General features: G+C 38.9%; 1 protein-coding gene and 1 pseudogene across 1 annotated transcript; one reads left to right on the plus strand and one right to left on the minus strand.

Moving 5' to 3' along the window:
- Window positions 1-1,987: 1,987 nt before the first annotated feature.
- Window positions 1,988-8,998, minus strand: LOC121797185 (V-type proton ATPase subunit c''2-like). Its single transcript, XM_042195927.1, has 4 exons — window positions 8,838-8,998; window positions 8,684-8,761; window positions 2,448-2,618; window positions 1,988-2,338 (listed from the first exon to the last, which is right to left on the minus strand). Exons 1-4 carry the CDS (start codon window positions 8,960-8,962, stop codon window positions 2,173-2,175), a joined length of 540 nt encoding a protein of 179 aa, XP_042051861.1. The 5' UTR covers window positions 8,963-8,998; the 3' UTR covers window positions 1,988-2,172.
- Window positions 8,999-11,605: 2,607 nt separating this feature from the next.
- LOC121795003 lies at window positions 11,606-14,594 on the plus strand (annotated as a pseudogene).
- Window positions 14,595-15,508: the final 914 nt, after the last annotated feature.

A 15,508-nucleotide genomic window follows, 5' to 3' on the forward strand; every position in this document is an offset into this window, starting at 1 on the left:
AAAAATGCTAATGCTAATATGATATATTATAACACAGTCCTTTATTTGGAGTGATAAAGTTAATATCTTGTTCTGTTATATAGTGATTAAGATTCGGATAGTACTTTATTTGTAACGGTTTGTGTGAATTAATTGTATATTTATTCTATTAAGACATCATATTTAATGAGTTTAAACTAATGTATTGAATGTAGCATGTATTCGTAGTATAAAGGTTCCAATAGCTTCAATCTAACTCAACATAAAATAAAAATGAGCATACACTCTAAATCAAACATGGTGATTAAGATTATGTTTTTCTCCTACTAAATGAAGTCTTATTCTTGAATTTAGGTTTGGCTGAGAACCGCTATAGTATTATTGATCCAGAGTGTCAAAGGGGAACTCTCGAAGCTTCGTGTCAGGACTCTCTAGCCAAAGTTGGAGCCTTGTTAGCTATTATTGTTGCAATCAAATTAATTACTCCATCCGCCCATAATAAATAGACAGTGTTGTAAATGACACGTGTTTTAATGCATAATTGGTAAAGTAAGAGAGAATGATGGAAAATATGGTGAAAGTAGTTTTAGTACGTTGTGGGGTCCACAATTAAAATGATGTGTATAGTTAGTATTGGTTTTAAAAAAAATCATTTTTAGAATTAGTCTAATTTTGGTGGACGGCCCAAAATGGTAGAACTTGTCTATTTTTTGTGGACGGATGGAGTATAAAGTTCAAGGCTTCTGTTTCCAAATTGATATAGTTAATGAATAAGTGGATCGGTGCAAATTTTGGATCAAGAGAGGGTTTATGCGAGGATGAGTCGTATTAACATACATTGTGTCGATGGGTACCTGTGATTAGTTACTACTATTAATTTCTTTTCAACGTAATAAAGATAATGTTAGTTACATTTTAGCACGACAATTTATGTTATACATTGTCCTAATAACTAATTAAAGAAACAATATTGATTATTCTATTTTCAATTGATTGTTGATCACAAATCAATACACAAATAATCAAACATTCTATTTTCAATTGGTTATTAATTGTAAGAAAATAATGTCAAAAAAATATTGAACTGAGGAGACAATTTGAATAAGTAGTTCCTAAACATTGGAGTAGTAAAAGCTGAGTATAAAACTAAACTAAAATAATTTATCTGTGTTAAAGTTGAAACATGTAAAAATTGGAAAACTCTAATTTGACAAGAACTACTAATAATTTTTTAAGGTGTGAATACTGTAATTATACCAAACCCGATGCTATTCTCTAACTCACAAGCCTATTGCACAAACTACAACGTTTCCACAAAAGACAAACAAACTTGAACTAGATAATAACGTAGATTGATGCTAAAACTGTTTTACACAATACGTCGATTTGTAGCATAACTAAAAATATGAAAAGCAATTGATTCATCAATGTAAAATATAAGGACTCAAAAATTGGAGGGTCGGTTTTCCAAAATTTTGTGGGCCATAATCCATATGTCTTGATTTCCATACAACACTTCTGAAATTTACTTTGATCCTACCTTCTTTCTTATTGATCTCTCATTACAATATTTGGAGTTTCAAAGATTGACAAATGATTCGTGGCGTAAGTGAAAAATTAATTTCCTTATAGCTACAATTAGGGGCGAGGATAATACTTGAAAATCAAATATCGCGACCAAAAACAATTTCGAAATTTGTTTCGACTCTTTTTCAAATTTTGGTAAAATTTGATTTTTTTTTTATATATTTCTATTTCACTTAGATTTGATTCAAGAAAAAAAAAACCCAAATTTTGTTTTAATACTATAATAGTATATGCATATGGTTGATATGATTACTTTTAGATAGATTCTAGAAAATAATTTTGGATTTTCAATTTTTTTAAAAATTTTGGAATTTTTAGTGCGATTTCAATTTTTTCGATTCAGGTATGTATTCATAGTTAGAATTTTGACCCGAAATACAAAGTACTCATCTACATTTCATATAAAAGGAAACCATAGAAATATGAAATAGGCAGTTTTTTTCTTATTAAACGAAAGTAATTACAAACAGAAACCACAAGTGACTATTGTGGTGCTCCAAATATTCGCCAAGGTTGTATGACAACAAAAAAATAAATTTTAAAATATACTACACAACAATGAAGAAAACTGGAAAGTGGTACATAAAGGATGGTATTCATGAGAAGTTACTTAGTTGGCCATGTAGCTTGAGCTGACATTATAATGCCTACGATGACACCGAACAATCCAAGTGCACTGCCAAATATCTCGATGACAAGGATCTTAACAAAAAGTGTTGAGTTCTGGGCATCAGATAGAGCACAGCTGCTTCCAATAATACCAACACATAGCCTTCATGAAAGTAAGAAGACCCCAAGGGGGGGATAATATGAGATGAAATTGCTCTACAAAGTAAGATTAATCTGATTTGACTGTTTAAAAGAAAAGCGTTAGAACTTACCCACAGACAAGGTTAGCAAAGCCCACGATAATTCCAGATGCAAATATGGCGTAGCCAGCTCTCATGGATTCAGGGTCATAAATCTTTGACTTAGGCACACTATCAAGCTTTGTCTGTAGAATGATAGCAACAATGACTCCATATATTGCAACAGCCTCACAGAAAATGACACTGAAAACAAAAATGTTGGAAAAAAGGTCAAGCTATGCCATCGTTAATGCTAACAAATAGTAGTAAGTGTTAGTCTTCTCAAGTGCAATATTAATGCACACAAAGAGTAGATAATCTCCACAGAGAATGATAAACATATGGACCAACAAAAATGAGATTACTTAAAAAGCTATGAACATTGTTGTGATTTAGACACACAAGGCTTTCACACACTCAAGAAGATCACACACACACTCACTGTTGTATGAGATCACACAATGCAGAAACACACACACTCACACTTTGAGTATTGAAGATGATAATCTTGGAGAGAAACTGGAAAACTCTTTATTGATTAAACTTCTAACTACATACACGGTTTATGAGCTATTTAAAGCTCTACAATCAAGTAGCAACTGCTACTAACTAACTACAACAAGAAACAAGAAAACAAGAAGAATAACCGCTACATCTCAGCTAACTAACTGCTGCTCCAACGGCTAGTTTCTCTAGGTTGCTTCTTCCTTCTCGGCTCAAGACCGAACTCCCTTCTCGGCTCAAGACCGAACTCCCTTCTCGGCTCAAAACCGAACTCCCTTCTCGGCTCAAGACCGAACTTCCTTCTCGGCTCACAAACCGAACTCCCTTCTCGGCTAGTTCCAGCTCAAAGCCGAGCTTCCTTCTTCTGCCTTCTTCTTCCAACTGAAATGAGCACTCCATTATTACAATTCTCCACCTGAGGGCTCATCTCAGTTCTTGCACAAACATTGATCAACTTCTTGCAATGATCAAACTTGTCTCTACCTAGAGACTTTGTTAGCATGTCAGCCGGATTGTGCAAGGTGTTAATCTTAATCACCTTCACTCTCCCCTTCTCAATCTGTGCTTGCTCCTTTCATGAAAGCCCGGATGTTTAGCCAAGCACATAGCTGAGCTGCTGTCACAATGAATCACCATTGTCTTTTGGTCAAAACCAAAGTCAGAAATCACTCCCTGAATCCAAAAGCTCTCCTGTACAGCTGCAGTGAGAGCTATATACTCTGATTCTGTTGTTGAGAGAGCAACAACACTTTGCAAACCTGATTTCCAGCTGATTACAGTTCCAAACATGGTGAAAAGATAACCTGTTTGGGACTTTCTGTTGTCCAGGTTTGCAGCATAGTCTGCATCACAATAGCCCTGCACAACCTCCTCAGATTCACCTTCCCAGCCATTGAAGACAATTCCCCAGCCACTGGTTGACTTCATGTACCTCAATATCCACTTAAGAGCATTCCAATGCTCCTTCCCCGGGTCAGCCATGTAAATGCTAGTCACTGAGATAGCATGTGCCAGATCTGGTCTGGTACAGATCATAGTATACATAACACTTCCAACCACACTAGCATAAGGAATAGACTCCATCTCCTCAGCCTCTTGCTTAGATTTAGGGGCCTGCTCCTTTGAAAGCTTAAAACTCTGGGACAGAGGAGTTGATGCAGCTTTTGCATTCTCCATTTTGAATCTCTGCAAAACTTTCTCAATATAGTCAGTTTGAAACATCCACAGCTTCTTGCAGTCTCTGTCTCTCTGAATGTGTATGCCTAGGATCTTCCTTGACTCTCCTAGATCCTTCATTTCAAAGCTAGACTTCAAATCCTCCTTGACTTGCTGAATTTCTGTCATAGAAGGTCCTGCAAGTAGCATATCATCCACATAGAGCAATAGATAGGCAATAGGTGTTTTGCCCTTCCTCTTGATGTAGATGCAATCATCAAACTCTGATCTAATGAAGCCAATCTTCTTCATTTGTGCATCAAACTTCTTGTTCCACTGTCTAGGACTTTGCTTAAGACCATAAAGACTCTTTTGTAGCAAGCACACCTTGCTTTCTTCACCACTCTTCACATAGCCCTCTGGCTGATCCATGAAGATAGTCTCCTCTAGGTCTCCATTTAGGAAGGCAGTCTTCACATCAAGCTGCTGCAATTCCCAATCTAGCTGATTCACCACAGCCAACAAAATCCTAATAGAAGTGTGCTTAACCACCGGAGCAAACACCTCATTGAAGTCAACTCCTTCTTGCTGTGTAAATCCCCTTGCCACCAGCCTTGCTTTGAACCTGATTCTGTCTTTATCAGTGGTCTCTACCTTCTTTTTAAACAACCACTTGCAACTGATCAGCTTCCTCTCCTTTCCATCTGTATTCAGCTTGGATTTGTCAACCAAAATCCAGGTTTTGTTCTTGAGTAAAGACTCTATTTCTTCATTCATGGCCTCTATCCATCTCTCTCTGTCTTTGCTTCTCATGGCCTCTTTATAGGTGAGAGGATCAGCAATATCAATACTCTCAGCAGCACACAGTGCATAATAGACCATATCTGCAAATTTCTCAGGAGGCTTTGCATTTCTCCTTCCCCTATCTCTTGCAATCTGGTACTCTCTGGTAGGATCTGCTGTGGGCTCATCATTTCTTCTACCTTGAGCTGGAGCACCATCACCCTCTGGATCAGGTTCATTTTCTGAGTCAGTGTCTCCACCTGCTCCTAGGCCAACTCCCATAGGCTCCACCTTGAAGAAATCACTCTCAACTTCACTGGAGTCACTGGAGTCCAGCTTATCTTTCAAGTAGGGCATCTGATCCTCCAAGAACACCACATCCTTACTCACCACCACCTTCTGCCTACCAGGCTCAATACACCAGAGCCTATACCCCTTAACACCCCTCTGATATCCCAGCAAGATACATTTCAGAGCCCTAGCTTCAAGCTTACTTTGCCTAGCATGAGCATAGGCTGCACACCCAAACACCTTGTATTTTGAGTAGTCACTATGAGCTCCATACCACATGTAATCAGGAGTTTCAGATTTCAGGGCAGTAGATGGGCATTTATTGATGAGATAGGCTGCTGTATACACTGCCTCTCCCCAGAACCTGCTGCTCAAACCAGAACCAAGAAGCAGGCACCTCACCCTCTCTAGGATAGTCCTATTCATCCTCTCCACAACACCATTTTGCTGGGGATTACCAGGAACAGTACGGTGCCTCTTCATACCCTTCTCTTTGCAAAATATATCAAATTCAGCAGACAAGAATTCCAAGCCATTGTCAGTTCTTAAACATTTAACACTCCTTCCTTTCTCTAGCTCCACCTCCTTACACCATATCTTGAACTTAGTGAGTGTTTCAGATTTTTCCTTAAGAATATATACCCACAACTTCCTTGTATAGTCATCAATGATAGCTAGATAATACTTTCCTCCACCAATTGAACACACCGGTGAAGGCCCCCAAAGATCACTATGTATGTAGTCTAAAGGGGCTGTAGAAGAGTGAATACCTGTAGGATAGGGTGCCTTCTTTGCTTTTCCAAGTATACACTGCTCACAGGGGTCCATCTTGTTGAAATCTCCAGAGATCAGGTCCTTCTTGATGAGTTCTTTCAAGCTTCCTTCTGCTGGATGGCCCAACCTCTTGTGCCATAGCATTAGGGAATCATCTGACACAGCATTGCTTTCTCCATCAACAGCCTTAGCCTTCAAATAATAGAGAATATGCTCTCTGTCAGCCTCCATCATCACTGCATCTCCAGATTTCACAAACAATTTTCCTTGACTCATTAATATAGTGAACCCCCTCTGCTCCAGCATTCCCAATGAGATGAGGTTCCTCTTCACTTCTGGAATATACCTCACCCCAGTCAGGATCTTCACAGAGCCATCTTGTAGGCTTAGCTTCACCTTCCCTATCCCTTTTATCTGACAAGTATGATTATTTCCAAGAACAACCGTACCCGATGCTTCTTGAAGATCATGAAACCAGCTTCTATTGGGGCACATATGGAAGCTGCACCCCGAGTCCATTATCCACCTGTGACTGACCCCACTGTCACTAATATTCATAAGTTGAGCCGGGGGATCAGCACTCTCCACACAATCAGATTGGTTGTGTCCCTCAGAGGCCATCTTTCTCTTCCATGCATGACAATCTTTCTTCAAATGTCCAGGTCTCTTGCACCAATAGCAAGCTCTGGTTTCCTTCTGAGCATCAGAACTTGAGGGTTTAGGGCCCTCAAACTTCTTCTTGAAGTTCTGCTTCTTGAACTTCTTCACATTCAAGGCCTCTGCAGCTTGAACATTGGAGCTTGCAGAGCCTCTGTTGGCTGTCTTCTGGAGTTCTTTGGCCATCAAGGCTGAATAGACTTCTGCATAGGTGATAGGTTTATCTCTTCCATAGATAATTGCATCACTTAACTGGTCATACGAGCTAGGCAAGGCATTCAATGTGAGAATGGCCTTATCCTCATCTGAAATCTTGACATCAACAGATCCCAGGTCATCAATGATCTTGTTGAACTCCTCTAGCTGCTCAATGATGGACCTATCTCCAGAAAAACTATAGGCATACAGCCTCTTCTTGAGATACAGCCGGTTAGCCAAGGATTTGGCCAAGTAAACTTCATCCAACTTGTCCAAGATCTCCACCGCAGTCTTGGCTTCTTGAACATCCCTCAAGACCTTATCTCCAAGGCACAGAATCACTGCAGAATGTGCCTTGAGCTGCATCTCCTCCATCTTTGCCTGAGCTTTATCATCAAGCACTGGAGCCTTTCCTTTCTCCTCTGGTTTTGCAAGAACTGCGGCCAAGCCTTGTTGAATCAAAACCGCCTTCATCTTCATCTTCCACAGGCTATAATCATTCTTGCCTGTGAACTTTTCTGCATCAAGCCTTGCTGCCATCTCTGAAACCGTTTGATCCTCTGCAAATCAGCTTCAATATCCCTTCCCACAGACGGCGCCACTTGTTGTGATTTAGACACACAAGGCTTTCACACACTCAAGAAGATCACACACACACTCACTGTTGTATGAGATCACACAATGCAGAAACACACACACTCACACTTTGAGTATTGAAGATGATAATCTTGGAGAGAAACTGGAAAACTCTTTATTGATTAAACTTCTAACTACATACACGGTTTATGAGCTATATAAAGCTCTACAATCAAGTAGCAACTGCTACTAACTAACTACAACAAGAAACAAGAAAACAAGAAGAATAACCGCTACATCTCAGCTAACTAACTGCTGCTCCAACGGCTAGTTTCTCTAGGTTGCTTCTTCCTTCTCGGCTCAAGACCGAACTCCCTTCTCGGCTCAAGACCGAACTCCCTTCTCGGCTCAAAACCGAACTCCCTTCTCGGCTCAAGACCGAACTTCCTTCTCGGCTCACAAACCGAACTCCCTTCTCGGCTAGTTCCAGCTCAAAGCCGAGCTTCCTTCTTCTGCCTTCTTCTTCCAACTGAAATGAGCACTCCATTATTACAAACATAAAACACTGATTACGCAGTATGAAAGCAGGTAAATCCCTCGCTTGTCCTAATCTTATATGGTGCTTTTTTCCATCATTATTTCACTGTCCGTCACTGAAGAAGCCCAAACAGCAACCGATGAACAGAGAGGAAAGAACAAAGAATTGATGGAGAGGTAACACATCCACGGTTCACAACTCTCCCTCTCCTACTCCCACCTCATGTTCATAACATAAAGGATGGCAGTTGAATTCTAGTTATTCCCATCATTAAACACTTGAGAATCGAGATAATCCATGATTCTTCTAAAGATTGGATCTTCACTGAGAAATTATATTAGTAACTCTAAGCAACTGTCACATCCATTTATCATACCTTCACTACTGACTGGCGCTCAATAGGAATTTATCAACAACAACCTCAACTCTGATTACAGATTGAGCCAAAAGCAAGAAACAAATGATACATGACCAATCCCCCCTATATTTCCAAGCTGTCCATATTTATCATGTGAAACTCAAACAATACAATCAATTCACTTTGGATGAACTTCTAGTTCACTTGTTAATAGTAGTTTCTTAAACAGGTCTAATGGTCAATCTTCAAAGTAAAGCAAGCACTAATCAATTGTCACTCCGAAGATATGCTCAATTTGCAGCCATATTCTTCTACTGCTACACATATTGTGCAAGTATGAAATAGTTCAACGGATCAGCTAGGGAAAAAATCACATCAAAAGTAAAACATGAGTAGATCAAAAAATCGAATCCAACAAAATCCCTAGTTGCATACCTGATTAGGTTTTTGGAGGTAATGCGAGGAGCTTTGATGGCAGCACCAATTAAACTACTCCCCGTTATATAAATTCCCCTAAAAAAATCAGCAATTTAAGCCGGAGATTGCACGAAGTGAATAAACAGTAGCCATAGATGGGAGAGATAGATACCATGCGGCGCCGAGGACGGAAACGCCGATCGAGATAGCGATTCCGATGGCGGAGAAGGTGTACGGAGAGATCCGAAGCAGCGCCTGCCCCCACGAGCTCGATGACGTCACCATCGTGCTGTCCATGCTCAATCCTCAGTATTTTCTATGAAGTGATTGGAAAATGTTCAGATCGAAAAAGAAATAGTATTAAAAATTAAAATCAAAATTAAAATAGATTATTTTTTTGTGCACTGGGCTTTGTTAGATTGGACCCAGATTTATAGGCCCGATTAAATATGGGAATGGGCTATCCCAAACTATGATATACTGTCATAATATGGGTGTGCTTACAAAAATACTCCAATCTGTCCGCTAATAGGAGCCTTGTTTTTTTTTTCCATTTTAATACGTCCATGAATAGGAGTCTCGTTTCACTTTTACTATAAATGGTAATAGGATTCGGGTCCCATATTTCACTAACTCATTTCACTCATAAGTATTTCATTTAAAACTAATATATAGAAGGCAGATCTATATTCCACATTTTTTTCATCCTCTTTTCTTATCATTTCTTAAGACCCGTGTCACCAAGAAATGAATCTCCTAATAGCGGGCAGAGGGAATAACTAATTTTAAAGTTATAACGTGCATCCAATCTCATGCTGTCACGTGGCACGAAACATGCAATATTTTAAATACTAAAATGCAATATACACTTGTATAAGCTGAAGTTAGATTTCGACTGATTACATTTTAGTTATAGGGAGATTGCATTTATTATTGTAGAGTTTTGCATTTTAGATATAGATTGTTTAATTTGCATTTTATATATAGACGAATTGCAATTATATATAGTTTATTATGCATTGTAGGTAATTTATGTTAAAATGCAAAACTCAATAATATTAAATGCAAATTGTCTATAACTAAATTGCAATCTACGAAAATTCATCTAAAGCTTCATAAATGTATATTGCATTTTAGTATTTACAATGTTATATGTTTTGTATCACGTAGAAGCGCGAGATTGGATGTACGTTGTGACTCTAATTAAGGATACGCCTAGTGTTACCGTGTGATAATATTATATAATTACTTTCTCCGTCCGCGAATAGAAGTCTTGTTTTTCCATTTTAGTCCGTTCGAGAATAGAAGGCCCGTTCATTTTTACTATAAATGGTAATAGGATTTCATCTTCCACTAACTCACTCCACTCATATTTCATTTAAAACTAATATATGCAAAAGGAATGGTCAGTTCACTAACTTTTTTTTCATTAATTTGTTTTAATATTTTTTCATATTCGTGCTAAAAAAAAATAAGGGCGGTTGGAAAGAGTGCGAGATCATTAAAGAATGAACACTACTTTTTACACGTGGATGATTGCTCACCGCTGCTCATGGATTCCTCCCTCAATATCTGTTCCACCATTTTTGGATAAATCATTGTAAATTATGGATTTTTTTCGTATGTTAGTACCGAGGACAAATCTATGAATTTGTAATTTTGTATAAATATCAAAAGAATACTACTCCCGTCTCACTTTAGAAATACCGATTTATCATTTTTGGATGTCCCATTTTATAAGTCTCGATTGAAATATTCCATAAATAATATTAGGTCACACATTCCACTAACCTTTTTTCCATTCATATTTTATTATAAAACTAATATAAAAAAGTAAGACTCACGTTCCACTACCTTTTTTATCAACTTTTCTTTATATTTATTAAAATCCGTGCTGAACTCAATCGAGTACCGTTCACTTCATCCTTATTTCAAAGTTACAATTAAGTTCATTCCGCCACACGCGGCCGACTAGAAAAAAAAATAGAAAAAGAAAAAAAAGGAAGTTACAATTATGTTCAATATAAGTTTAGAAAATATATTGAAAAATAAGTGAAAAAAGATGACAACCACATATTTATAAGTTGAAGAAATATTATTAAAGGTAAGTGAAATTAACATTATTATTTATAAGAAGCTCTTAATTGACGAACCAAGATGAAAATCGAGGCAGTTAATGAACGATGGAGGGAGTATATCACATTATTTCATATGTATTGATGAATAATTAGAAAAGTTTGAAACATTTTGGCATAGAACGATTTCTCAAAGATAATTGAACTTATATTCTTTAATCATGGAATTAATACATTAGAATCAAACAAAACAAACACCCATTTTTGTTAATGTTAAATGTTAAATTTGAGGTAAATTGATAAAGATATCATTTCATCCAAATAAAATAAATTATAGCAGTCCTTTTATAGTAGATAAATTATGAGAAATAAGCATTTTGCCTTTGGTGACTTTCTAAATTGTAAAGTGGCACACGTTGCTACAATAAAACAGAGAATATGATTCAAATGAAAAATGTGACAACAAGGGTCCGAAATATCAGTCCGACACGATTATTTATCGTGTTCAATTCAACCACGTCTCAAAATTGCAATCTCTGATAATATTCTTATTTATATTTTACATTTCGAATGGTTTTATGATATCACGATAATTCAAAGAATGGTTCAAACCTCGTCATCCGCCGGGAGACTTTCGGCCTTAATCCGCAAATCCGGTCAAGTATGAATTAATCGAATTCTGTCAAAGGCGGATTCGGTACACCTGTTGTAAAAAAAAAAGAAAAAAAAGAAAGAAAGAGGATGTATTATTGCAAGAAATGAAAAGAAAAGTCCAAGAAATTAGAACTATAAACATGAAAGAGTACACGCACAAATTTTGCTACAATCCAACAATCAAATTTGGACGGAAAATTAACACAAAGGCACATATTAATGTTGCTTGGTCAATAAATCACCATTCTTGGCAGTATATGAGCTTTCTTCACATGAATCTCTTGCACTTTTAGTTGGATCCTATTAAAGATCCCATTTTGATTGCTACACTCATCAACTCCCATCTCTCTCTACCTAATTTCATTCCAACAATCGCTTTTTGTTTAATTACAAATTCAAGAATCCCATTTCTTTCTGGTGCAACTAATCCTCATTGAGGTAAATCATCATCCACCTTATCTTCATCACATATCTCTCTGAACTCTGAAGCTTGTGTGGAAATCATAAGGGGAAAGGGGATTTTGCAGAAATGCAAGCTATTTTACAATCAAAAGGGCTTCTTTCCTTGCCATCAAGCCCCAAAACCAGGGCTTTCATCTCACAGCCCTCGTGTGATTTGAGGTACAGATTCAATCCCATAAACTCTTTCTCCAAACCAATCACACTAAACAAAGCCTCTCTTTCTCCAAATGGGTTCTCAAAACTTCAGTCCGAACCCCAAAACAACAGAAATCGTCACTTCTGCCGAGCTGAGGCAGCTGCATCATCAGCTGATGGGCAGCCACCCAAATTCATGGGCCTTGATTTGGTGACTCTCAAGAAAATCATACCTCTTGGGGCTCATGTTCTTCTGTATTCTGTTCAACTACACGATCTTGAGGGACACCAAGGATGTTCTAGTGGTGACAGCAAAAGGGTCGAGTGCTGAGATCATACCTTTCTTGAAAACGTGGGTGAATTTGCCAATGGCTGTGGGCTTCATGCTTTTGTACACCAAGATGGCCAATGTGTTGTCGAAGCAGGCTCTGTTTTACTCTGTTATCTTCCCATTTATCGCCTTTTTCGGGGCGTTTGGATTTGTTTTCTACCCCATGAGTAGCTATATCCACCCCACAGCCCTTGCTGACAATCTTTTGAACCTTCTTGGTCCGAGGTTTCTTGGCCTCTTGCTATTTTGAGGATATGGAGTTTCTGTTTGTTCTATAAGGCTGAGCATTGGGGGAGTGTGGTTGTCTCAGCTCTGTTTTGGGGGTTTGCTAATCAGGTAATTCTGTTGGTTTTGTAATTATGCATATTACTGTTAGAATATACTACAAGTGTTTGTATGAGGTTTCAATTAGTAATTTTAATGTATAGCTTATGAATATTTATAGTTAATCCCCTAAAGACATGTGGTGCTATTAAAGATTTTGTTTTTAGTATCTTCCATGAGTAGTTCAAGATTGTACCTTTGATGGATTAGCAAATGTTTCATTGATGATTCCATTGTATGTTTCGTATTCGTGCTCCATGGTGTCTGAGCTAGCGTTGTCTGAAAATCGAAGTATGCCTTATTTGTTAGTATATTAATCTCCGACAGTCTTGCTATTGTTGACACGATCTACATTCGGGATGGATAAGCCAATCTCAAGTGATGTTGGCTCGTTCTTGAACTAGCTTGGATTGTGTGAAGTGTCCTTTGTGTTTTTCATTTTCTTTCCATATAGTTTTGGTGCATTAGTGCTGGCGAAATATTTTCGTATATTTGTCTAGCTGCACATTTCATGAGGTTTACAATGTGTTTCGTATTGCAGATTACCACTGTTGATGAAGCCAAGAAATTCTATCCCCTGTTTGGGCTCGGAGCAAATGTAGCGCTTATCTTCTCTGGTCGAACTGTGAAATACTTCTCTAAATTGAGAGAAAACCTCGGTCCTGGTGTTGATGGCTGGGCCGTCTCACTAAAAGGACTGATGAGTATCGTGGTGCTGATGGGACTTGCGATTTGTTTCCTTTATTAGTGGGTCAATCATAACGTCCCTCTCCCCACCTGTACTCAGAAGAAGAAGGTAACTACATCCAAGAAATAGTAGCTTCATTATTCCATTAACATAGCTTTAGTATCGCGATATGAGGCTTTCTGTTCATAATTTTGGCTAACATTTCTCTGTACTTTCAGTCAAGAAATTCAGTCTGTGAACACTTGGCATCACAGCATCTTTTTAGGGATATATTATGGCATCCTCGAGTTTTTGAGCTGGTTCGTGTTAGTACTTTCTAACCATCTTGTTCATTTCCTTCCAGGAGAAGCCACAGATGGGGACGATGGAGAGCTTGAAATTCTTGGTTTCTTCAAGATACATAAGAGATCTTGCTACTTTAGTGGTAGCATACGGTATTAGTATCAACCTCGTCGAGGTTACATGGAAGTCGAAGCTCAAAGCTCAGGTGGAATAACGCTATTCATTCATTATTATCATTTCTGATTGTTGATTCATGCATCTCACCTTCGAAATCGTGCAGTTCCCAACACCAAACGAGTACTCATCTTTCATGGGAGATTTCTCAACTGCTACCGGAATTGCAACTTTCACAATGATGGTTTTGAGCCAATGGATCTTCAACAAATATGGTTGGGGGGCTGCAGCGAAGATCACACCAACCGTCTTGCTCCTAACCGGTGTCGGCTTCTTCTCCTTGATTCTCTTCGGACACCCTCTCGCCCCAACTCTCGCCAAATTCGGCATGACCCCACTATTAGCAGCTGTTTATGTCGGAGCAATGCAAAACATATTCAGCAAGAGCGCCAAGTACAGCTTATTCGATCCGTGCAAGGAAATGGCATACATTCCTCTGGATGAGGACACAAAGGTTTGTTCCTAACTTTCACATACAGTGCTTTAAATGTCTGGATCGCGTGAGTTAAGGCGAACTTTCGTTTTCTGGTCTTAGGTTAAAGGGAAAGCAGCCATCGATGTAGTCTGCAATCCTCTGGGAAAATCTGGGGGTGCCTTAATTCAGCAGTTCGTGATCTTGACCTTCGGATCCCTAGCAAACTCGAGGCGGCATCCTCCTTGTGATCGTCCTCGCCTGGCTAGGTGCCGCCAGATCTCTATGTAGAAATCATGGTATTAAATATGCCCGGTCAATGGATTTTGACCAAATAATAAATGTGACGAGACATTTAATTTTGTGAAATTAAATGACATAGCGTCGATCTACATTTTACGTAGATAAATGTAGTATATTCACTTTCTCAAATCCGATTTCCGGTGAGTGAGAAATAGTGGATTAAAGTTGGGCATAATTAGCTTTTAATTAAAGCTTGGAGTTGGAGCTTAGGGAATAATTAACTAGTGTTAATTATCCCACATTGGAGGATTAACACATCTTTTAATGTGTATAAATTAAGTGACTTTATGTTACTTAATAATTATAGTGGACCAAGATGGGTGAAAGAGCCCACACTCGCGGGCCGCGGGCCCGGGCCCGATCCCGATCCCGATCTCGATCTTGATCTTGATCTTGGCAATTGGGCTTGGGGCTTGGCCCAAACTATTCTTTTTGGACCACCGCCGAGTCAGCAATCTTGACACGTCGTCAAGCGAGGCACAGTCACGGCTGCCACGTGAGAAATCCACACGCTCCACACACGGATGGCACACTCCTGCCACACGCTCGTAACCGTCGGCGGTTACAAATCTGCCATGATGAGCCTTCATGGCTGTTGACCCACAGCAGTGGACTGAGCCTATAAATAGGCTAGCCACTCCATGCATTACACTACATCATTCACAAGCATTACAGCATAAGCTCTCTCCCTCTCTGCATTGTCTTTCTGTCGAAGCTCTGCCCTCTCCTACATCCAGTTCGCCGGAGCTCTACTGATTGCGGTGCTGCATCAATAGAGACGTAGCCGTTTTACCTTTGGGGACGACACGCCAAACCGAAGAGCACTACCGGGGCGTATCTCGTCTTGCGGGAAGAGGCCTCCTCGACTCGGCTCAAACATTTTTCACGGTTACTGTTCCGTTTTTACATTTGTAATCTCATTCTAGTTCAGTTTCCTCTTTTGTATTCCTTCTTTTGGGTTGTATTACGCCCGGCTCTTATCTCTTGTAATCCAGAAACCAAC

This window comes from Salvia splendens, chromosome 3 (genome assembly GCF_004379255.2).
Source record: "Salvia splendens isolate huo1 chromosome 3, SspV2, whole genome shotgun sequence".
Taxonomy (NCBI): Eukaryota; Viridiplantae; Streptophyta; class Magnoliopsida; order Lamiales; family Lamiaceae; genus Salvia; species Salvia splendens.